Here is a 24210-nt window from a genome sequence, read left to right on the forward strand (position 1 = left end):
GTGAGGCAGGGGCTGCCGTGGTGCAGGGCTGGGGTGCCTAGGTCTGATCCTGAGGCCGATGGTGGGAGGAGCTGTGTGTGGCAGGGTGGGACGGGGTGGGGACAGCAGGAGACACTGAGAAGGTGGCATGGCCAGGAGCTGGAGGCTGACTGGGTGTGGGGAGTGGGAGGGGGCAGTGGGGAGGGGGCGTTGGGCTGCAGGGTGGGAGGTACCTTGGCTCCTGTGGGAGCACTGGGGAGCAGCAGGTAGGGGAATGAGCTGGGTGGGAGGGGCTGCAGCTTCCCAGTAGACACAGGGTCAGTCAGTCTCGCAGGGAGACTCGCAGGCCTGGGCTTGGCAGAGAGGCCTGGGCTGGAGAGGTGGGGAGGGGAGATCCAGGGGAGGGGATAACTAAGGACTTGGGAGTAGCTGGCGTTACCTGGTGAGAAGAGAGTTCTGAGCAGCCCCTCAGAACAGAAATTTCTCCAAGGAGGCTGACCCGAAAGGTGGGAGGAGAGTGCGGCAGGGGTTCAAGAGGGAGAAACGGGTGGGTGCCAAGACCAGGTCGGCACCACAGGCTGGGGGGCTTGAGGACTTGGGGCTGATGTCTGGGGACGTCCACGAGGTGGAGCAGCCCAGGAGGCCTGGGTGGGAGGAGGAGGAGGCGGCGGCGGGGAGGGGAGGGAGGGGCTGGGCCTCTGTCCACAGCATTAGTGCTGGTTGGAGGGACGAGGGGGGTGCGGAGCCAGCCAGGCCGCCCTCCGGTTCCCACAGCAGCCGAGCAGAGCGGGCTGCCATGGCGCTGGCCAGGCCTGGGACCCGGGACCCCCAGCCCCTGGCCTATGTCCTGCTGCTGCTGCTGCTGCTGCTCCTGCTCTGGGCCCCTGCCCTTTCCCTCCTGGCTGGTGAGTTGGGGCCCATGTCTGGAGGGGCCTGGGAGACGATCTGTCCCCTAGGGCAGATACCCCAAGCCTTGGCTGCTGGGGCGGCGGGTGGGCTGGTCCGCGTGGGTGCAGGCCTGAGCTGTGGGGTGCACAGGAGTGCGCAGCTGTGGGCCCCCAGACTCTGTGGGGCTCCACGGAGGTGAGTGTGTTCTGAGACTTGGGGGGCTGTTTCATGTTGGGGGTTGTAAGTTTCGGGGTTGGGTCATTGGAGGCTGGGTGTGATTTGAGAGAGCTGATGCGGGTGAGGGATGGGGTGCGTGTTTTGGGAGGTGCTCTGTTGCATCCTGTAAAGGGCTGGGGGTTGGGGCTGAGAAACTTCTGGATTTCTAGGGGCTGAGTTTGGGGAGTTGCAGGTGGCGTGAGCCTCACCCCGGAGCCTGTTCTGAGTCGCATGCTGGGTTGTGGGGCACAGGTTGTGGGTGTGTTAGAGTTGGGAGGTGGATGGGCTGTCTGGGGTGAGCCGTGAGTTGTGTCAGAGAAGTTGGGTGTGGTGAGCTGTGTCCCAGCACGCGCTGTGGGGTGTAAGTTGTCCAGGGTTGAACTGGGTCTTTGCTCTCCACATCAGGGGTGTGGGATGGGCACCGCAGACCCCAACTCAGGGGACTGGGTGGAGAAGCGGGAGGCAGAGCTAGGGAGCTGGGTGCCTGCCCGCACTCCTCCGTTTGTGCGGTAGCCCTGCCCGCGCCCCTGCATTTGTGCGGTAGCCCTGCCTGCGAGCTGGGGGCTGCTGGGGATGCTTTGGGTCCCTGCGGGGTGTCTGGGGATTTGGGAACGTGTGTGTCTCCTGCCGCCCCCTCCCCAGCATTCCAAGGCCAATCTGAAAGGGCTCCCTGAAGCCAGACCCCGTTCGCCAAGCCCTTTTTGCTTTTGTCCAAGGTCTCGGAGGCTGGAATTCCTCCTGGGGGGTCCAAGGGAACGCTTGGTGTTAGTTACTATAGTTACAGGGGCCGGACATGGGAAGTCCCCTGCCCCCACCACCACAGGCTGGGGAGGCAGCCAAGGAGGGCCTGGGCTCTCCTGAGGCTGGGGGAGCCCTCCCTGCCCAAGAGCTCCACAGGCTGCAGGGTGTGGGGGCCAAGCCTCTCTCAGTCCCACCTGGGGACCCTCATGTTTCCCGCACTCACAAAGCTTTCATTTCCTAGCCTCTCTATGGGGCCCTAGGGAGGATGTGGACCCCATTTTATAGTGAAGGAAACCAAGGCTCAGAGAGGGACGGGGACTTATGAGCTGGGCTTTGCTGGCAGGTGACTTGGACTCTGTAGGGGGCGGGGCATGGTGGGGGGTGGTGGCTGCTCCTCTCTGTTCTCTGCATACAAAGCACATGAGATCCCGGTCTGTGGATCCGGGCTCTGTCCCCTGCCCTGTGCTCACACACCCACACTCCACACACCTGTGTGGCACGCCCAAGGGCACACAGCGCCACAGGGACAGGTGCCACAGACACGCGGACCTACTAGCACATGCACCTACACACATGTGCACACACACGGCATGTGCTTGCACACCAGCGTGCACACCCCAACACGCATGTGTAGACATATGTATATTCACACTCTGTGCACTCACAGAGGACCTGCAGGCACACAGTGGATGGAGGCTGTGGGTGGTCTGGACACTGTGTGTACACTCACCCCATCAGGCCTGCTGGGGCACCCAGGAGCGGGCAGCCCTTCCTCTGCCATTTCTGTGCTGGGAGCCCCATCCCTGGGGATCCCTAAAAGTTGGCGGGGGACACTGCAGGCATGACCATTTCTGCACACTGGTACCCTAGCCTGCCTGCCGGGAGGGGAGTGACTGGGGATTTTGTCACTTGAAAACCAGTTTCCATCCTGGAGGGGATGGGGACTTCTGAAGGCCATGGGCCCCTGGCTTTGCTCCCCACCCCTGCCAGGCCCTGAGCTGGGCCCCTCCATCCTGGTCCCAATTTGCCACAAAGGCCCGGCTGGTTGCCATGGAGAGGACCAAGCATCTTGGAGTACAATGGGGCACATTGGGCTCTCATATCCACCCTCCCTTCCCCGAACACCCAGGGAGCCCAGCAGACAAAGGGGCAGTGAGTCCAGGCCCCAAGTCCGGCCCCTCCTCCAGCCAGAAGGCGGTGGGAGCCTTCGGGACAGAAGCCGAGATGGAGCAGAAAGACACACACATTCAACCCAATGTCAGGATCCTTTGGACAGTGGGTGTCTGCCTCAAGTAAATAATTGTTGATGAATAAGATCAGCCACTCCATGGCAGGCACTGTGCTATTAACAAGGTCTAATTTAATTATCCCAACAGCCTATGAAGTCGGCTCTGATACCCCCAGTTTACAGAGGAGGTAAACAAGGCCCAGAGATGGCCAGTCCCAGAGCCAGGCAGCCCCAGAGCCAGTGCTGGGATTTCACAGTACACTGTGCTACTAGCCTAGGCAAAGTCACCTCTCTTCTCTGTCTCCCCAAAACGAGGACTGGCTCACTCTGAGCGCTAGTACAAGGATTCGAAGAGAAGGGAGTGAGTGGTTCCCCACCCCAGGTTTTGGCATGGAACCCCCAATTTCAAGGGAAATTTTAGATGGAAGCCCACGAACCGTGAATAGTAAAATTGTTAGAAGTGGCCTGTTTGGGTGGCAGGTGGGGAACCCCGCCTGCTCTGTCTCCCCCTCACTTCAGGAGGTAACGCATTGGAACTGTGCTCTGAGCCCAAACTCAAGGGTTCGTCAGTGCCAGGCACGGGGTAGGTGCTCCGTCCCTGACAGCTATTGCTGCAATTACTGTTATCAGAATTATGTCTTTTAACCTCAGAAGGTAAACAGTTTTGAAAAAGAGTATTCCAAATTATTCTGCCCAAAATAGTATTTCACCCTTTCCTGATGACTGAGTGAGCGTCTGTAAGCCTCCATGGTTATCTAGCCCTACCCTTGCGGGGGTAGAGCCTTGGGGCGCAGGGATATTAGATGAACAATTTCTTCCCCTATGCTAGAAGTTCCCACACCTTAGGAGGTCTTAGGTCGCTTCTTTTTTTTTTTTTTTTTGAGACGGAGTCTCGCTCTGTCACCCAGGCTGGAGTGCAGTGGCCAGATCTCGGCTCACTGCAAGCTCCGCCTCCCGGGTTCACGCCATTCTCCTGCCTTAGCCTCCCAAGTAGCTGGGACTACAGGCGCCCGCCACCTCGCCCGGCTAGTTTTTTGTATTTTTTAGTAGAGACGGGGTTTCACCGTGTTAGCCAGGATGGTCTCGATCTCCTGACCTCGTGATCCGCCCGTCTCGGCCTCCCAAAGTGCTGGGATTACAGGCTTGAGCCACCGCGCCCGGCCAGGTCGCTTCTTAGAAATATTCTGTCTCTCAATTTGTTGGGAAAGGAAGCTTCCCCCAGTAAAACACTTTCTTTTTTTGCTTGTGGTTTTTCTTTCTTTCTTTCTTTTTTTGTCTGAGGAAGGGTCTCACCCTGCTGCCCTGGCTGCAGTGCAGTGATGAAATCATAGCCTCAACATCCCTGGCTCAAGCCATCCTCCCACTTCAGCCTCCCAAGCAGCTGGGACGACAGGGACCCACACCATGGTTGGCTCATTTTTTTTTGTTTTGTTTTTGTAGAGACAGAGTCTCACTATGTTTGCCAGGCTGGTCTTGAGCTCCTGGCCTGAAGTGATCCTCCCACCTAGGCTTCCCAAAGTGCTGGGATTACAGGTGTGAGCCGCTACCCCTGGCTTCAATAAAACACTTCTCGTCAGTTGTTGGCTGTTATAAACAGGCCTATTATAAGTGCATGAAAAGTAGGTGTTACTAATGAGTGAGGCCTGAGACACAGTGGGATTGCTAACAGCTGGGTTTTGGATAGACGGGGAAGATTGCCCACTCTGCCCAGGCTGATATTGGAAGATGTATTCGTGTGAAAACCTGTAGAGATTTTGTTCCAGGGTGAGGCAGTTAAAATGTATTGAAGTGACAATATGTGGGTGGCAATTTAGCATTTGCAAAGTGGAAATTTCACATGCATTGGGAGATGTGGACCTCTGGGAAATCAGGAGTGGATCTGATTCTTCATCTCAACCTGGGGCAAAAGTATCAACCTCTTTGAGTTACAAAAACAGAAATTTTCTTAATAGCACCCACCTTTTCTGGTCTGAATCAAATATAACAATGTAATAATAGACGCACAGGCCCAAGCACATAGTAAGCACTCAGTAAACAGCTGGGTCCTCCTGCCCTCCCCAGGACAGGGCAGCAGGTCGAAGGGGAGGGGCGGGTGTCCGTTAATCCCTCCCTGCCAGGTCGGCCCAGGCAGCCTGAGGTCAGGAGGGATTTGTGAAGATAAGCACAGGCCCCTCGTTGCCCTGGCAACAGGCCCCGCCCCTCCAGCCTGGCCCGGGGACAGCCCCTCCTCCGCCCTGCTGCCCTCCACACCCCGCCCCTCCTTGCCTCTCCTGTCTGGCCTGGGTTATGGTGGCCTCCTAGGCTCACTCCTGGAAGACAGACAACCTGAGGTCAGCGGTTCCCACACCTAAAAGTGAAAGGAATCCCGTGGGAGCAGGTTGCAATGCAGATTCTCAGGCTCAGGGCCCAGTTCTAAATGTGGGGTCTGGAGTGGGCTCCAGGAATCTGTATTCTTCATGTGGACCCCGGTGATTCCGGGAAGCTTGGAGTGAGGCCCTGGGTTTGGATTCCAGCCTCACTCGGGCCGTGGACGGTGAGGCTGCTTCGAGTCTCCCTTTCCTGAGCTGTAAAACGGGGATCATCATACTGTCCACCTCGGAGGGTAAATGCCAAGATCAACCGAGATGACACAAGAAAGATGGCTGTCCCTCCCAGGCAGGACTGTGGCACTACTGCATGCCTCCCAGGACGGGCAGCTCCTTCCTTTCCCTCCCCTCCTGGCTCTGACTGGAGAAACTCCTTCCTGCCATGGGGTTGGACTCGGTCTCCAGGGCTCTGTCATTTAAAGCCCCTCTGCTCCCATGGTCCTGGGAAGATCCCTTGTGACAAGGCACCTCCCCTGCCCCCCAGGATCCTTTCCCTGGTGCTGCCTCCCCGGCATGGTCCCAACTGCTCTGAGATAGGGGACAAAGCTTCAGGTTGGATGGCAGCGAGCGGGGGGAGGGGGATGGGGGGAGCGGGTCCCTTGTACTGCACAGGTGAGGGACAGTGCTCTGTGGGGGGATTAAGTGAGGGGCCTGTTGGCACAGGCGCCAGCAGCCGGGGTCCTTTACCATGGGTTATGAGTGCTGTACTCTCCTGAGCAGTGCTGGCCACACCTAGTCTCAGGGCTGTGCCCCACATCACCTTGGTGAGTCCTTTCAACACCTCCACGAGATGGGCACTTTTTGTACCCCAGATACAAACCAGGACTGCCCCGTGCCCCAAACCTGTGCCCTTTCCTGAGGGAGCTGGAAGGATGCGGGTCAGGCCACAGGACAGCCCTGCCTGGAATGCGGATGACGCCTGAGAGGCTGCCAGCCTTATCTGGGGGGCTTCACCAGAGTGGGGGAGGGAAGGGTGCAGGGTCTGAGCCATTCTGGGGTCTGGTTAGTGTCTAGATGACAACCTGGGTGGGGGAGGGGCACCTCTGGGAGCTGCAGGTGGGGGTGGGGGAAGGAATGGGGGCTGTGTCTTCTGGAGGCTCCCCTCCCCCATCCTTACCGAGTTCCTACCAAAAGCAGCCCTTGACTTCGGTGCGGAGGGGTTGAATAGCTCAGCATTTGATGAGGGGGTTCTATTATCCAGCTTTCAGACTGAGAAACGGAGTCTCCGTGGGAGAAATGACTTACCCAGGGTCTCATAGTAACTTTCTGAGCTGAAATTTACCCCAGGGCTGTTTCACTTCAAAGCCCAAGTCCCTCGCCTGGCCATTGGGGGGACAAGGCTCTCAGGAAGGCAGGAAGAAAGGAAGGGGGGATGAAGATCTCTGGGCGTGGCTTCCAAGCCAGTTGGTGACCCTCTGTTAGAGAGAGCTCCAGTGCTGGAAGCATCACGGTGGCCTGGGGCAGGTGTCCCGTGGGCCATCTCAGTACCTGCTCTGTACCACACGACCTCGGCCAGGCTGGCCACTTAGGTGTTTGCTGATGGGGGATGAAATGAGGGCCAGGGACCCTCTAGAAGTTCCCAGGCCAGTGGCTGGTGGAGGGTGTGGGGGGTAGTGAGGTAGAGAAGGGGTAGGAATGAGACCAGCGGAGCACGCGATCCCTGCCTTTGAAGTTGTCCACCCATCCTCCCGAGGTTGAGGTCGGGCCCATCTCCAGTTTCACCCAGGGATGGAGTTACCAGACCCCTGGCAGAAGAGGTGGAGGGGGCAGTGGGAGGAGCCTCGCCCTCTTGGACCTCCTCAGATGGATGGGGCCTGCAGGAGGCAGACCCCTCCCTAGGCGGAGCTGAAATAACCCAGATAGACCTTGAAGCCTGTCCCAGCGAACACTAACTTGCTGTGTGAAGTGGACAGGGCCCAGCAGACTCAGCAAGCCTTCACTTACTTTCCTGGGCCTCCTTTTGCTGTCGGGTGCAATGGGCATGGCAGACCCTACCTCAAAGGGGGCCTGCAGGGACAAGACAGTGGAGGGAAGCTCACAGCGTCAGGGAGCCTCTGCTCACTAATCCTGCCCAGGAGCCAGGCATCCTTGGTCCTATTTCTCTGTTATATAGACTCTCCTAAAACCGTTGCCAGTTCTGGGTGTAGATGTGTGCAGCTTACTGGGACCTGGCTTGCAGATTCCTGACCCTCCATCCATCCTGTGCATGGAGAGACCCATGTTGCTTTCGGGGTCTGGGGTGGGCCCGAGAGGGTTGGGGAGGAGATTGTCCTTGTAACCTCTGCCCACCCTGCCCAGCCAGTTTCTTCTTTCTACAGGGACGGTGCCTTCAGAGCCCCCCAGTGCCTGTGCCTCAGACCCGTGTGCTCCAGGGACCGAGTGCCAGGCTACCAAGAGTGGTGGCTATACCTGCGGGCCCACAGAGCCCCGGGGCTGTGCCACCCAGCCATGCCACCACGGCGCTCTGTGTGTGCCCCAGGGTCTGGATCCCGACGGCTTCCGCTGCTACTGCGTGCCGGGTTTCCAGGGCCCACGCTGCGAGCTGGACATCGATGAGTGTGCATCCCGGCCGTGCCACCATGGGGCCACCTGCCGCAACCTGGCCGATCGCTACGAGTGCCATTGCCCCCTTGGCTATGCAGGTAACAGCCTGGGCCGCCCTGGGAGGAGGTCTGTGATACGGATCCCATCAGCTGCTCAGAGTGCAAGCATTGTGGCTTCAGCTTTGACTTTCGTGTAGGGATGGACGCCCCCAGGTATCCGGGCAGCTCTAGGGTATACCCACTTGGTCTGACTACAGAACTAATGCTTTGCGGGCTTACCTGGCAGCTCTGGGTGAGAGTATGTATGTGCGGGTGCTGGCATGGTGTGTGGCACATCTCAGGCACTCGATAAATGCGATTTCAGTCCAGCCTCGAGTTCAGTTTGGCTCTGGGGGTGGAGATACCCCTCAGACGTCTCTGGCAGTGTGGACATGCCTGGCGTGACTTTAGTGAGGATGCCCAGATAGTCTTTCTAGCACTTACTTCAGGCCTGTGCCAGGTGTCTACATGACAAGCACCATTAGCTCATTTGAACACCCCTGATGTGGTCTGGAATGCAATGTGGACCCCTGGCCTCTGGGTCTCCCCCAGAGTTCTAGCATAGAGACATACATGGTCTCGTTCAAACTGTAATGTTGACGTACCCCAGGGCTCGCCGCTGTCTGGAGTGGGATAATAGATACGTAAGTGCTCAGAAAAGTGACTGGCATTGAGGGTACCTTCTCCAGAGTGTGGCCCGTCCCAGGCCCATCCATGGTCTGAGCTGAGGGCATCCTGGAGCAGCTTCCTAGAGAGGCCTGAAGTCGGGAAGGAGGGCGTAGCTGGGGACGGGTCTGGGAGCGAGGCTAAGTCCAGGGCAGTCTAGAGTCTGCAGTGTAGATGCTCTGGATTCTACTTCAATCCTGAATTCAGACGATTGTACTCTTGAGGGCAGGGGGCAGTTTGAAGTTACCTCAGAGCAAGGGGTACAGATTGGGGGGCTGAGTTGCAGGGCAGGGGGCCTATAGCGAAGCGATGGCAGCTGATGAATAGAGATTTGGGAAGCTGGTTCCATGCATCTTTCTCATCGTTCCAGTGTCTCGGTGTCTGGGTGTATTCGTGTACATGCCAGTGCAGGTCACATCCGTCTGTGTGTCTCCTAGTTCCAAGATCTGTTTTGCATCCGTAAAGCTCTGCCAGTACCTGGGGGTGCCTCTGCAGTCTGAGTGCACGTGTGAGCAGTGGGTTGCGCGGGCAGTGGGTTGCGCGGGCAATGGGTTGTGCACCCGGATGTGTAGTGCTCGCGCACTTCGGGTGACTCTTCCTGGGTAAGCTGTGGATGTGAGTGGGGGCAGCATCTGCCCTGACTCATACTCTCCTCTTTCCATTCCAAGCCGGGTGGGGGAGTTTGGGATTTCCAGACGAGGCCTGGCTCCCCCTGGCACAGAGGGTGGGAGTGGGGATGGGGAGGGATGAGGGAAGGGTCACGGGAAGGTGGGGCCATATTTTGTGCTCAATGAACTGAGAAGAGGGAGGGTTCCAGCTGGAGTCAGCTGGGCCTCTGGCCCCCGCCTTCACCAAACCCACTTAGGGGGCAGGGCTCACTGGAATCTACAGTGACACGTGAGTCCAGGATGATCTCAGGCAGTGTATCTGAAACCTGGGACTCTCCATCTCCCTTCCTCTTCACCCTCACCATGGGAGAGCCATGCAACTGTCTTGATTTGCCCAGGACTGTGAGGGTTCCTAGTACTTGGTACTTTCAGTTCTAAAACCAGGACAGTGCAGGGACACCAGGAGGAGTGATTACCCTACTCAAGCATCTCCTGCCTCTCTGGGGTCTGAAAGCCACCAAAGTGGACCTTCTAAAAAATAGGTAGGGCCAGGTGCGGTGGCTCATGCTTGTAATCCCAGCACTTCGGGAGGCCGAGGTGGGGAGATCACTTGAGGCCAGGAGTTAGAGACCAGCCTGGGCAACATGGTGAAACCCCTTTTCTACCAAAAAATACAAAAATTAGCTGGGTGAGGTGGCATGCACCTGTAATCCCAGCTACTCTGCAGGCTGAGGCATGAGAATCGCTTGGACCCCGGAGGCAGAGATTGCAGTGGGCTGAGATTGCACCACTGCACTCCAGCCTGGGTAACAGAGCGAGACTCTGTCTAAAAAAAAACAAACACAAACAAACAAACAAAAAACCTAAAATGTACGTGGGACCAAGTCACTTACCTGTCTGAAACTTCCAGGATGGACCCGAAGGTTACCTGGTCCTCAAGGCACTAACACCTCCCATCCGACTCACCTCCTCCACCCTCTCCCTTGCTTCCAACCCTCCAAGCACCCCACCTAGGGCATCATGGCCCTGGCCGGGAGCAGAACTTGCCTCCTGCTGCAGTCTCTTTGGAATCCAACTGCTGCCCACAGTCCTCTATCTGAATCCTTCAAAAGCCTATTCTTCTAGGAAGCCTTCCCTGAACAGAGCAGACCCCGGCTATTGCTTTCCCAAGACCCAACCCCTTTCCTTGTTGAACTTGGCAACATCAAAACCCAGCTCATTTAGGTAACTACTGGCCAAATCCCACCCACCCCCACCATGTACTGGCCTAGGCTGCTGTGAGCCCCATGAGGGCAAGGTTGTCTGTCTCGTTTATCTCCCTGCCTTTGCTGGCGTGACCCCCCGACCCCGCCCCACCACCACCACCCGGCTCTGAATGAATGAACCCACGAATCTCTAACTCTGCAGCAGGCCTGGCTCGGCCTCTTCCTCCCTGTTCTGGGTGTTCATCCTGCGCCCTGTGTCCCCTGCCCTGTCCAGGCGTGACCTGCGAGACGGAGGTAGACGAGTGCGCCTCGGCGCCCTGTGTGCACGGGGGCTCGTGCCTGGACGGCGTGGGCTCCTTCCGCTGTGTGTGCGCGCCGGGCTACGGGGGCACCCGTTGCCAGCTGGACCTTGACGAGTGCCAGAGCCAGCCATGTGCGCATGGGGGCACGTGCCACGACCTGGTCAATGGGTGAGCGAGCGGCGGGGCAGGGGGTTGGGGCGCCGGGTGCCCCAGTGCGGGGAGGCCCAGGTGCGGGGCAGAAGGGGCGGGCACGCGCTCAGCTCCGCCCGCGCACCCTCCCCAGGTTCCGGTGCGACTGCGCGGGCACCGGCTACGAGGGCACGCGCTGCGAGCAGGAGGTGCTGGAGTGCGCATCGGCGCCCTGTGCGCACAACGCGTCCTGTCTCGAGGGTCTCGGGAGCTTCCGCTGCCTCTGTTGGCCAGGTGTGTGCATGCAGGTGCGCGGCCTGGGGTAGCCGGATAGGTACTGTGTATGCGTGCGTGGCCTGGGGTGGAGGGGTAGGTGTGCGCGCGTGCGGCCTGGGGAGGCGGGGCAGATGTGTGACTGTGCGCGAGTGCCCACTGGGTCCTCGGGACCAGAGTGTGTGTGTGATTGCAACCTGTCGGAGCCTCAGTTTCCTGATCTACAAAATAGGGCTGATCGTAGCGCCTGCTCCTGGGGTTGCTGCGGGGAGAGTGAAGGTGTGACGCCTGGGAAACCCTTGGGAGGGGCCTGACAGCTGCAAAGGGCTCGGTAATTAACGCTAGTAATAGTAATAAGACTAGGGGCGCGGTGGCTCATGCCTGTAATCCCAGCACTTTGGGAGGCTGAGGCGGGCGGATCACGAAGTCAGGAGTTCGAGACCAGCTTGGCCAACATTGTGAAACACCGTCTCTACTAAAAAAACAAAAATTAGCTGAGCATGGTGGAGTGTGCCTGTAGTGCCAGCTACTCTGCAAGCTGAGGCAGGAGAATCGCTTGAAACCGAGAGGTGGAAGTGAGCTGAGATCATGCCACTGCACTCCAGCCGGGGCCACCGAGCAAGACTCTGTCTCAAAAAAAAAAAAAGGAAAATAGTAGTAAGACCAGTAACAGCAGCAATAGGCTGCTGCTGCTGAAGGCTGCCATGGTCATCCCTGCTGCCCTCAGCGGCCCCTCCCTCGGGCCATTCTGCGGGTTTACTTATCTCGGGAAGGCGGTCCCTTGCTGAAGAGGTGCTGCCCGGCAACCCTGTGAGACCTGATGTCTGCATGTGTGTGTCCCCAGGCTACAGCGGCGAGCTGTGTGAGGTGGACGAGGACGAGTGTGCATCGAGCCCCTGCCAGCACGGGGGCCGATGCCTGCAGCGCTCTGACCCGGCCCTCTACGGGGGCGTCCAGGCCACCTTACCTGGTACCTTCAGCTTCCACCACGCTGCGGGCTTCGTGTGCCACTGCCCTCCTGGCTTTGAGGGTGAGCCCCTGTTGGGGAAGTGGTCAGCCCGTGTCCAGATGCCCAGGGAGGGATTTGTGCCCCACCCCCACCCCACCCCACACCCGCGACTGCCCTCTCTTGGACTCAGTCTCCCTAGCTATAGAATAGACCCTCTCAGCCCCTGCCTGGCTCTGAGGGTGCAGGTGGGACCCACAGCTGGGCCTCTTGCAGGAGCCGACTGCGGTGTGGAGGTGGACGAGTGTGCCTCACGGCCATGCCTCAACGGAGGCCGCTGCCAGGACCTGCCCAATGGCTTCCAGTGTCACTGCCCAGATGGCTACGCAGGTGTCTGGGGTGGGGTGGGCCCTGGCACCATCAGAATTGGTGGTCCTCGGGTGAGAAGGTCCCTTCTGTCTGGATGTGTGGATTGATGGGGTTAAGGAGATCAGGGAGGAGGTGGGTATGAGGGCCCAGGTGACCGCTGAGGGTGGCTGAGCTAGGACTCACTTTGGAGGTGAGACTGGGGCTTAGGTGTGTAGTCCCGGCAGCTGGGGCCATAGTGGGCTGAGGTTGTCTGGGAGAACATGTGGAAGGACGGTCTTCAGGAAAGACGGAGGCGGTTCAGCCAGGACAGAGAAGGACATAGGGGCTATTGCAGAGATTTAGGGGGCAGCATCTGTAGAAAGATGACTCTGACCTTTGGGGAGCTGGGGCCTGTCAGGCAGGAGTTGGGGGTTCAGAAAGTCTCCCCCTGCCTTGGGTGCACGCAGATGCACAGACATAGGACACCGGTGAGCCCAGGGAACTCCACCTCCAACATTGAATGTCCCTGCCCCCTCTGGAATGCCTGCGACACCTCCCTCACGCCCGCCCGCATTCCTGCTTGGGCACACTGCCTCCTCTCCCTGGCAGGTTCCTGGGCACAGCCTCCTCTACCAGGGGAAAGAGATGGTGATCACATCTCCCCCTCCCTCCGTCACCTGAAGATGGTGGGACCCAGTGTCCCCCAGCCCTGGATGGATGGTGGGACTCAGTGTCCCCCAGCGCTGGATGGCCAACACTCCTGGGGGCCCTGAAGGCCCATCCACTGCCTCCACCCAGGAGCCATGGCCTCCTGGGTGCCTGGCACACAGTGGGCCCACACAGCACGTCTGGCCTCTGGGGAGCATTTGCTCTGCATCTCGTTTTTTCCTTGACACAGCCCCGTGAGGCAGGGGTTTAAAACCCCATCTTACAGCTGAGAGGATGAGGGGGTGTCATCCCCCAGGTTTACCAGTATCAGCGGGAACCCGGCTCCTCTCCCAGTTGAGCTTAGCTGTTGGGTGACAGGGAGGGCAGACCTCTGAGGTCAGAGCCAGAGAGGGGGGACCCCAGCTGCAGGGCTGGGCTCTTTGCCTGTCCTCCCTCCCTTTAGGCCGTGCTGGGCATGGGGGAGGCCAGTGCCTGGCATTCCTGAGCAGGCTCCGAAGGAGGCAGCTGGGCCGGGCAGGGAGCTCTGTCCCTCCCCACTTCCCCAGCCTCAGTGCCCGCCCACTACTCTCAACCTGTCTGGAGGGCATGGCAATGGAGCCGGGGGCTCTATGGACCTTCCTGGGCCACCTGTGGCTCCTGACAGGTATGGAGGAATGTGGGCCCTGGGCAGGAGGAGGTTGGTGGGTGGTGGTTCCTAGGAGGAAGCTGTGGAATTTGTGAGCTGATCGGGGCTGGGCTTCAAACCCTGTGGCTTCTCTGGGCCTGGGTTCCTCCAGCTGGGATGTGGCTCTTTCTGAGCGACAGTGGACTATGGCTTCTTGACCCAAGCTGGGGCCTGAGCACCTGAAGGGATCCCTGGAGGGAGGATGAGGCAGCCCCTTCACAGCCAGTGTGAGGGCCCTGGGGCAGAGGGACTGAGGGGTTGGAGCCTGGGGGGCCACTCAGAGTGCCTCAGGTGCGTGCACTACCCCACTAGCTCCTCCATTTCATCACTCTGTCCGTAAAAGCCACGCCAGGCCCTTTGCTGGGCACCAAGGACATACTCAGGTCCCTGAAGATCTCAGCTGAGTAAACAAATACGTTTAATGCGGGGTTCTGCGGAGCTGTGCCTATGACTGGAGAGTGATACAGTAGTTTGAGGTTGGGAGTTAGGGAAAGCCTCTGGGCTCTTTGAGTTTGGGCTTTGCAGGATGAGTAGGAGTTTGAAAGGAAGGGTAAGGGAGAATGAGGCATTCCACAGGTAGAACAGTATGAGCAAAGCCCCAGAGTCGGGACCTTCCAGGAAATGCTTGGAGGAATGGGAGGTTCGAGGTTTGTGGGAAGCAGGATTGAGGCTTGAGAGCCTGGTAGGACCCATCCCATGAGGGCGTCTTAAATGTCAGGGTAGACCTGAAGCAGCAGAGGAACCTGGCCAGGTGATGCTTTAGAAATAGACCTCTGGCTATTGGTGGAGATGGATGGGAAAGGGCTTCTGAAGGCTGGTGAACTGGAGGATGCAGGATGGTCGCCCAGAGAGCTGGTAAGGCAGGAGATGGAGGGTGGGAGAAAGGGGGCATTGGAAATTGTTTAGGAGATTAGATCTACAGGGCCTGGAGACTCACCAGATATGGGAAGGGAAGGGACATCTTGACTTCTGGCCTACAGGGGACTTGAGAGGACCATGAGAAATCCTTTGGGAATTGGTTTGGTTGATAGGTACTGAGGTCCCCATCACAAGAGGCATGTAAGTTCTGGGTCGATACTGTGGTTCTGGCCCCAGACATCACTGAGCCTTGGCTTGGTCTCTCCCAAAGGGCCGACATGTGAGGAAGATGTGGATGAATGCCTGTCAGATCCCTGCCTGCATGGCGGAACCTGCAGTGACACTGTGGCAGGCTATATCTGCAGGTGCCCAGAGACGTGGGGCGGGCGCGACTGTTCTGTGCAGCTCACTGGCTGCCAGGGCCACACCTGCCCACTGGCTGCCACCTGCATCCCTATCTTCGAGTCTGGGGTCCACAGTTATGTCTGCCACTGCCCACCTGGTACCCATGGACCTTTCTGTGGCCAGAATACCACCTTCTCTGTGATGGCTGGGAGCCCCATTCAGGCATCAGTGCCAGCTGGTGGCCCCTTGGGTCTGGCACTGAGGTTTCGCACTACGCTGCCTGCTGGGACCTTGGCCACTCGCAATGACACCAGGGAAAGCTTGGAGCTGGCATTGGTGGCAGCCACACTTCAGGCCACACTCTGGAGCCACGGCGCCACTGTGCTTGTCCTGAGACTGCCAGACCTGGGCCTAAACGATGGCCATTGGCACCAGGTGGAGGTGGTGCTCCACCTAGCGACCCTGGAGCTACGGCTCTGGCATGAGGGCTGCCCTGCCCGGCTCTGTGTGGCCTCTGGTCCTGTGGCCCTGGCTCCCACGGCTTCAGCAACTCCACTGCCTGCTGGGATCTCCTCTGCCCAGCTGGGGGACGCGGCCTTTGCAGGCTGTCTCCAGGACGTGCGTGTGGATGGGCACCTCCTGCTGCCTGAGGATCTCGGTGAGAACGTCCTCCTGGGCTGCGAGCGCCGAGAGCAGTGCCAGCCTCTGCCTTGTGTCCATGGAGGGTCCTGCGTGGATCTGTGGACTCATTTCCGTTGCAACTGTCCTCGACCCCACAGGGGTCCCACGTGTGCTGATGGTGAGGAATAAGCCAGGTGGGAAGGCAGCACCTGAGATCTGGCTCCCTCAGCCTGCAGGCCTCACACCTGGCACCTTCTCTCCCTGCAGAGATTCCTGCCGCCACCTTTGGCTTGGGAGGTGCCCCAAGTTCTGCCTCCTTTCTGCTTCAAGAGCTGCCAGGCCCCAACCTCACACTGTCTTTCCTTCTCCGTACTCGGGAGCCCGCTGGCCTGTTGCTCCAGTTTGCCAATGACTCCGCAGCTGGTCTGACAGTATTCCTGAGCGAGGGTCGGATCCGGGCTGAGGCGCCGGGCGGTCCTGCTGTAGTGCTCCCTGGGCGCTGGGATGATGGGCTGCGTCACCTGGTGACGCTCAGCTTCGGGCCTGAGCAGCTGCAGGACCTGGGGCAGCACATGCACGTGGGTGGGAGGCTCCTTGCTGCTGACAGCCAGCCCTGGGGTGGGCCCTTCCGAGGCTGCCTCCAGGACCTGCGACTCGATGGCCGCCACCTCCCCTTCTTTCCTCTGCCACTGGATAACTCAAGCCAGCCGAGCGAGCTTGGCGGCGGGCAGTCCTGGAACCTCACCGCAGGCTGTGTCTCCGAAGACATGTGCAGTGTAAGTGTCCAGGGGGTGAGGGTGGGGATCCTTGTTCTAGGATCTGTCCTACATCACTGGGACTTAGTGTGTCCTTTTGCTGATGAGGAAACTGAGGCTGAGGAGGTGAAGTGACCTGCCCGGGGTCCCACTACGGGAGGGTGGCAGGGCAGATTTGCATTCACCGCCTCTTCAGCCCAGCTGCTCCTACCCTCTAGCAGTCCCCGTGCCTCCCCCAGCCAGTCCTGGTCTGCGAGAGACACACTGACTGAGATAGAGGCTGCCCGAGCCTTTCTGCAGGAGCTACTTGGGGAACAGGACACCCTTTTGATCATGAACAGAATTCCACCAGCCCTGGAGTTGTAACAGCTTGGGCATGAACTCTGGTTCCTCTCTTTATTGGCTAGGTGACTCAGGCAAGTGGCTTTGCCTTACTGAGCCTCAGTTTTCTCCTCTGTAAAATGGGGGTGCTAGCGACTTCCTCTCCACTCGTTTGTGAGGAGATACTGGGTCTGTTAGTAGGTGCTCAGTGAAGAAACACTGCAATGCTGGTTATGGTGGGTGATGCTAACTGCAGTCCTGAGCCAACCCCTGCCCTGCCTCTCCCACAGCCTGACCCCTGTTTCAATGGTGGGACTTGCCTCGTCACCTGGAATGACTTCCACTGTACCTGCCCTGCCAATTTCACAGGGCCTACGTGTGCCCAGCAGCTGTGGTGTCCCGGCCAGCCCTGTCTCCCACCTGCCACGTGTGAGGAGGTCCCTGATGGCTTTGTGTGTGAGTGTGTGTCCTGCGCAGCTCCCGTGCTGGGTGCTGGACACCCAAGCTGGTTAGATCCCATCTGCACTCTCAGGGCTTGTAGGATACTGGTGGACCAGGCATGCCAAGCCCCAGGGCAGTGTGGCAGGGCCACCGCATGTAGAGGGACAGAGTTTCTGGAGAAGGTGAGCCTGTACCGGGCTTCAAGGCCAGACTCTGAGAGCCACAGGGGAAAGGACATTTTATGGAAAGGCATAGCGTGTGCAAAGTCCCTGAGGTCTGCAAGGACAGTGGAAGTGCAAGGGGCCAGCAGGAACAGGGTGGGAAAGTTGGTAGGGGCTTTGAGGACACTCAGTCAGGCCGTTCTGACTCTATCCCAAGGACAGTGTGGAGCCTCCGGAGGGTTTTAAGCAGGAGAGGGGCATGACCTCTCCTGCATTTTACAAAGATGACTGGCCGCAGTGAAAGGCAAGCCTTGGCGGTTAAGGTGGCACAGCTTCACAGAGGAGGGAAGGGGCCAGATTCTGCCAGGAGTTGCTGTTGGCCGGCCTGTGACCTGGAGGGTCGCCTAGGCATCACACACCTCCCCCAACACACCGCCCCCCCCCCCACCCCGCCCCCAGCAGTGGCCCAGAACTGCTCCTCCGTGGGTAGGAAATACATTGTGGGTAAAAGTGAGGGTGGTCGGGGGCGGCTGCAGTTTTCAGGATTAGATGATAGGTGGGTGCGTGTGCCCCGCCCCCAGTAAGTGGCTTGTCTGCCACTCGCTGGGGGAAATGGGGAGGTGGCATTTCTGGAGAAGGCTCCGCGGGCCATTCCCTGAGGCTCCTTCTCTCCGCAGGTGTGGCGGAGGCCACGTTCCGCGAGGGTCCCCCCGTCGCGTTCAGCGGGCACAACGCATCGTCGGGGCGCTCGCTCGGCAGCCTGTCGCTGGCCTTCCGCACGCGTGACTCCGAGGCCTGGCTGCTGCGTGCCACGGCGGGCGCCATGGCAGGCGTGTGGCTAGCGGTGCGCAATGGCTCACTGGCAGGGGGCGTGCGCGGAGGCCACGGCCTCTCCGGTGCTGTGCTGCCCATACCTGGGCCGCGCGTGGCCGATGGTGCCTGGCACCGAGTGCGCCTGGCCATGGAGCGCCCGGCGGCCACTCCCTCGCGCTGGCTGCTGTGGTTGGACGGTGCAGCCACCCCGGTGGCGCTGCGCGGCCTGGCCGGTGACCTGGGCTTCCTGCAGGGCCCAGGTGCCGCGCACATCCTGCTGGCCGAGAACTTCACCGGCTGCCTGGGCCGCGTGGCGCTGGGCGGCCTGCCCCTGCCCTTGGCGCGGCCCCGACCCGGCGTGGCCCCTGGAGCCCGAGAGCACTTCGCTGCCTGGCCTGGGACGCCGGCCCCCATCCTCGGCTGCCGCGGCACGCCCGTGTGTGCGCCCTCGCCCTGTCTGCACGGCGGTGACTGTCGCGACCTCTTCGACGCCTTCGCCTGCGCCTGCGGCCCGGGCTGGGAGGGCCTGCGCTGCGAGGTCCACGTCAACCCCTGTCACTCCGCGCCCTGCGCCCGTGGCCGCTGTCACACGCACCCCGACGGCCGCTTCGAGTGTCACTGCCCGCCCGGCTTCGGGGGCCCGCGCTGCAGGTGGGACGGCTGGGCAGGGGTGCGGGCCCGGGAGGGGGTGGTGACCAGGGCAGGGGTGGGCTGCAAATGCCCCCTGGGACTGGTGGGGCAGAGAAGTCTGCCAGGTCTGTGGATGAGTCGCTTCCCTTCCCTGATCCTCGTGTCCTTATCTGTGACATGAGGAGGACAGTTTAATTTGATAAATTTCCTAATAAAACACAGATCAAAACACACCCAGTTAGCTTGGAATTTCAGATAAACAGCAGTGATGTCTGGGGCTGGGAGCGCCTGCCGCTTACACCGAGGTTCATCCCTGTTGGTCACTGGTCGGGGTGGAGGGAGGGGATCAGGCTTTGGGCTTCCCTTATTCATCTCCCGGTGGCTCTCCCTGGAGCCTAGGGTGTGGAAGGGGGGTCTGGCTGTGGCCTGATCCCTCCCTCTCCCCTCAAGGAATGTCCAGGCGTTGCGTTTAGGAGCTGCTTTTGTTCAGAATCCTTACTTTTTGTTGTCCTCAGAGTTCTCTGAGGTTCTGGAAAGTAAGTGACCCTTCCCTCCCACCAGGGACCGCAATCCTGTGACCTATAGAGGAGGGCCCTGAATTCCATACATGAGAACACAGGCTCAGGTGGCCCACGGTCACAGCACTGGGGAGGGCAGGTCCCAGGCATCCTGCACCCACTCCAGCCTCTGCTCTCTCCCCAGGTTGCCTGTCCCATCCAAGGAGTGCATCCTGAATGTCACCTGCCTCGATGGCAGCCCGTGTGAGGGTGGCTCTCCCGCTGCCAACTGCAGCTGCCTGGAGGGTCTTGCTGGCCAGAGGTGGGTCTGGGGGCCTGGGAACTGTGAGGGGGTCCAACGAGTGTGAAGGGCTATTCCTCCAGCCAGGGTGGGGTGGGGGTCCTTGCCCACCTTCTCACCCCTCCCTGGTATCACGGTCACCATTGTCACTTGAGTTTCCTTCCATGTCTTCCAAGACCATCCTCTGTGATACAGACCTGGTAGCAGTCATGGGAACAGCCTCAGCCCGCTTGTGGGAGACCATACAATTGCAGATTCTGGGCCCTGCAGACAGTGGCGTCAGTTCCCGGGGCACCTGCCTTCACACAGGCTCCCCAGTCCCCCTAATGGGAGGAGAGTCCTTCTCAGTCATAGCTGCTCGGGTGGTCACCTGGCAGGGCCCAGCTGGGCAGGAGCAGCGCATGGGGACAGTGAACGGATAAGCTCTGATGCTTGCTGAAGGGGGGGGGTGGGCAGCAGAGCAGCTGGGAGCACAAGAGGCAGCCATGGGGGAGCCGCTTCCTCAGCCCCCCTCCTTCTCCAGGTGTCAGGTCCCCGCCCTCCCCTGTGAAACCAACCCCTGCTTGAATGGGGGCACCTGCCGGGCAGCTGGAGGGGTATCTGAATGTATCTGCAATGCCAGATTCTCCGGCCAGTTCTGTGAAGTGGTGGTGAGTGTTGCCGGGGTGAGGGGCTGTGGACGTGGCCTGCTGGGCCCTTGGTGAGCTGATGCTGCTGGGGAGGGCAGAGCACCGTGGGGCTGTTCCTGGGCCACTCTGTCATGGGGTGGGGCAGTGAGAGGAGCCTCAGGTCCTTTCCACACCCCCCACACAGGCGGTATTTCCACGCCAGGGAGAGCTTTGGGGGCTGCCACCATCTATTGACAAGAGCACAAAGCTCCTGGCTGGGTCAGGGGCTTCCCCAGAGTGCCCAGGGCAGTGGCAGTGAGGACAGATGGTCTCTGCCAATCCAACCAGGACTCAGGGCCAAGAGGATGTTGGTGTGCTGGGATTTAGGCTGGTGAATCCAGGAGACTGAGTTGGAAGACCTGGGGCAAGGTGGGGGTGGCCTGGGAGTCTGCACTGGGGCAGGCTCGGCCACTGTGCAGGGTGGCCCCAACCCCAGGGGACTCAGCCCGGGAGGAGCCTGGACAGACGAAGTGGAAGGCGAAGGCGGCAGGGGCTGGAGCTGTGACCCTCCCTGACACACCCCTTCCTCGGGGCGGGGGTGGTGGGGGGAAGGTGGGTGCTGGCGAGGAGAGGCTTGGAAAGGGTAGTCTGGGGAGCAGCCTTGATCTCCACAGGCCTCTGGCAGCCTGGACCATAAACCACAAATCCCCTCTGCTTATGGGGAATGTTTCCTTTCAAGTTGAACTTTTACAGCCTCTGGCTTCCCCACCCAGCCACCTCCCAGGGCAGGGGAAGGAAATGGCTTTACAGCTCCTCCCCTAAAATGTTCAGGGGTGGAGGCTGGCAGGGCCCTCTCAGGACAGAGGGACTTTCCTCTCTAGTTTTAGGACCCAGGTCACAGCGGGCTGAGAAGCCTGGAGGTACAGAGGGAGGCTGGTGAGTCCCAGAGCCCGTGCCTCTGGAATCCTCGCATGCTGGGACTTCAGAGTCCCAGGCATGTAGAGGCTTTGCTGGGGCATCCTGGGAGCCTGTGACTGGAGACAGCAAGGAGGTTTGCTGGGTCCCCTGAAGCCTGGGCCAGGGCTTGCAGGGACAAGCTGTCAGAACAGTCCCCTGCTCCCTGTGCCACCCCACCCCGGCAGGCAGGCTCCAGTGGATTCTGACCTGGCTGTTGTGGCAGGGGGCCGCTCAGTCTCCCCCGCTCCCGCTCTGCCTCATCTCACCCTTGTAGGCTTTTGTGAAACCCACGCACCCTGCTTAGCTCCTGCCGGGTGTCCGTCTCTGTCCTTCTAGCCAGAACTCCTTTGTTGTACAGGACTCCCCGAGCCAGTGGCTCTGACAGGTGGTTTCCTGGCACTTGCCTGTACACCCCTGGGGCTGGGTCTTCACCGCTCCCAGGGCAGCCTGCTCCCAGCTCTGATTTTCTCTGAGCAGGTCCTTGTGTTGCTGAGGGCCCAGGGTCCTCCCCTTCTCTGTGGTCTTAGGCCTCGGTGTTGTGTCTCTTGCAGAAGGGCATGCCCCTGCCGCTGCCATTCCCGCTGCTGGAGGTGGCTGTGCCTGCAGCCTGTGCCTGCCTCCTCCTCCTCCTCCTGGGCCTCCTTTCAGGGATCCTGGCAGCCCGAAAGCGCCGCCAGTCCGAGGGCACCTACAGCCCAAGCCAGCAGGAGGTGGCTGGGGCCCGGCTGGAGATGGACAGTGTCCTCAAGGTGCCACCGGAGGAGAGACTCATCTAGGCCAGCCTGGCTGCCGGCACCAGCACCTGGAGGTCCTGAATGGTTTCTACCTGGAGACCCAAGGAAGCTGCTGCCACGGCTCGGGACATTGCTATGGAAGTGTCCCCTTGGCTGGCAGCCTCTGCCTCTGCCCCATCGTGGATGGAGGATGAGGGGAGCAACTCAGGGAAACAGAGACCTAGAGAGGCTGTGGACTTCATCCCACCCTCGGGGTTGTGCCTCGGCAGGTGTATGGCTGTGCGTGGGAGGGCACATGTGGGTGCACACAGTGTGTGTATCTGGAGGAGTGTGTCTGAGTGTGTACCTGGGCCCGTGTTAGTCTACAGATGCTAGTGTGTGTCCTGACAGGGCTGCAGGGCGTGTCTGCTGCGTTTGCTGTGTGTCTATGACTGTGATGGGTGTGGCTGATCTCAGGAGGCGGTGGCTGCTCCACGGGGTCAACCATTACAGTCCTGGGGCAGGGGCGGTCTAAGGCTGCATGTTCTCCAGGAGGCCAGGCCGGGGTTGCCCAGGCACCAAGGCCAGGGCTCCTGCCTCCTTCCCCGCCTCTGGGGGCTGCTCCTGCCGCGGAGGCAGCTGGGAAGTCGGGAGGCCACTGGCAGAGGCCGAGTGGGCTCTGGCTCCTAGAACAAACGTCCCTTCAGGCAGGTCTGTCTGCCAGAAGCCAGAGCCAGTCATTCGAGGGAACCACAGATCCACCCGCCCCCTCAGCCAGAGCAGCCCAAGGGAGCAGAGGAGGGGCTGCCTTGAGCTTCCCACCCTGCTGTGGTCATTTGTCAAAGGGGGAAGGCACCCCCCGCCTACCTCACAGGGCTGTTGTGAGGATCGGAGAGGATGACAGTGGGGAGAGAATCTGGACGTCGTCAACTCCCGTCTGATGGGAAGGATCGTCTGCATGTCCTTCTGGGATAAGGATGACAGAGCAACCCTTCTCCTGCCCCAAACGCCCCCAGCTCACCCAACCACCTCTGCGTCTCCAGCTCCGGTCCTCCCTAGCAGCCTGGCGAGTGAGCTCCTTCCCCTGATGACTGGTTGCCTCTACACAGATTCGGCGAGAGGACTCGAAGGAAGCCCTGTGGGTTGTCTGCTGAGCGGAGGAGCTCAGTGAACACTGGCGCTGCCTCTGTGTCAGGGCTGGGCCTGCAGAGGCAGACTCAGGGGAGACTCTGCTGCTTGCTCCCAGCCCCTTCCCCGGCGATGCCCATCACACTGTGACCTCCAATCCCTGAAGGGCACTTGCCTAAGGGCCTGGCCTCCTTCCAGCTTCATGGACCTGGAGATATGTGCCCTTTCGTCCTTCCTGCTTCTCAGGCCAGGAGATCCGTTTACACTTTTGGGTCGACAGTCAGCTTTTCCTTTTGGTTTCGGCGAGTCCCAGAGGCATGGGTGTCCAATCCAAGGTGGAACCACGTGACAACTTGGGGGACTGGGACATGGGACTGGGAAGTCAGCAGAGGCTGGGATAGAGAGGGCCCTGGACGCCAGGCTCAGGGGCTTGCCTGGTCCTTATCCTGGAGGAGGTGGAACCACTTTTCGCTGAACTTTCTCTACAACCCTTGGGAACAGGGGGAGGAGGCATCCGGTTCCCTTGCCTTAGCCGGTTCCAGGGTCAGTTTACTGAGTTAGGGATTTGGAAAACCTGTGTCAGCTGTGACTCCTAGGATATTTTATGTGGGACCCCAACATGTAGATGAAAGCTGGCTGTGCCCTCTCTTCCTGGCTCCGATTGCTTCAGGTGGCTGGTTTTTTGTTTTTGTTTTTTTTTTTTTTGAGATGGAGTCTCACTCTGTCACCCAGGCTGGAGTGCAGTGGCGCGATGTCGGCTCACTGCAACCTCCGCCTCCTGGGTTCAAGCAATTTCCTGCCTCAGCCTCTGGAGTAGCTGGGATTACAGGTGCCTGCTTTTAGTGGAGAAGGGGTTTCACCATCTTGACCACGCTGGTCTTGAACTCCCGACCTCGTGATCTACCTGCCCCAGCCTCCCAAAGTGTTGGGATTACAGGTATGAGCCACTGTGCCTGGCCTGGGTGCCTGTCGTTCAGGCCTGTCAGTCCTGCAGGGGAGAGCATGGTCAGGTGCTGGGCGAGTTGGAGGGGGTGGGTGGTGTGACTGGACCTGTTTCACACTATGGGTGGTCGATTGGTCTGCATTTCCAACCCCTCCAAATACCAGCGTCCAACAGAGGCAGATGCCCAGGCTCTGTTCTTGCTAATGAGAGACCTGTGGGGGCGACTTGCCAGGTGTCCCCTTGAACTCTTTCCTGGCTCCTGGGTGCCCTCAACATCGTTGGTGGCCTGCAGTCTGCCCCATGGCCCC

At 59.8% G+C, this 24210-nt stretch overlaps 1 protein-coding gene across 1 annotated transcript; it reads left to right on the forward strand.

The window, feature by feature from the left end:
- Positions 1–694: 694 nt before the first annotated feature.
- On the forward strand, positions 695–23607 carry CRB2 (crumbs cell polarity complex component 2). Its single transcript, XM_003911254.3, has 13 exons — positions 695–884; positions 7737–8060; positions 10754–10949; positions 11065–11204; positions 12028–12213; positions 12406–12519; positions 14940–15812; positions 15902–16410; positions 17001–17166; positions 17990–18776; positions 19458–19574; positions 20077–20203; positions 21670–23607. The coding sequence occupies exons 1-13, from the start codon at positions 776–778 to the stop codon at positions 21892–21894; spliced, it is 3873 nt and encodes a 1290-aa protein (XP_003911303.2). The 5' UTR covers positions 695–775; the 3' UTR covers positions 21895–23607.
- Positions 23608–24210: the final 603 nt, after the last annotated feature.

This window comes from Papio anubis, chromosome 13 (genome assembly GCF_008728515.1).
Source record: "Papio anubis isolate 15944 chromosome 13, Panubis1.0, whole genome shotgun sequence".
Taxonomy (NCBI): domain Eukaryota; kingdom Metazoa; phylum Chordata; class Mammalia; order Primates; family Cercopithecidae; genus Papio; species Papio anubis.

Bases quoted from the DNA above. Each gene is read 5' to 3' on its own strand.
- CRB2 (XM_003911254.3), top strand. From the start codon at position 776: ATGGCGCTGGCCAGGCCTGGGACCCGGGACCCCCAGCCCCTGGCCTAT. The intron at 15,813-15,901 runs GTGAGGAATAAG...CTCTCCCTGCAG, and splicing joins GGGTCCCACGTGTGCTGATG to AGATTCCTGCCGCCACCTTT. The intron at 17,167-17,989 runs GTGAGTGTGTGT...TTCTCTCCGCAG, and splicing joins GGTCCCTGATGGCTTTGTGT to GTGTGGCGGAGGCCACGTTC.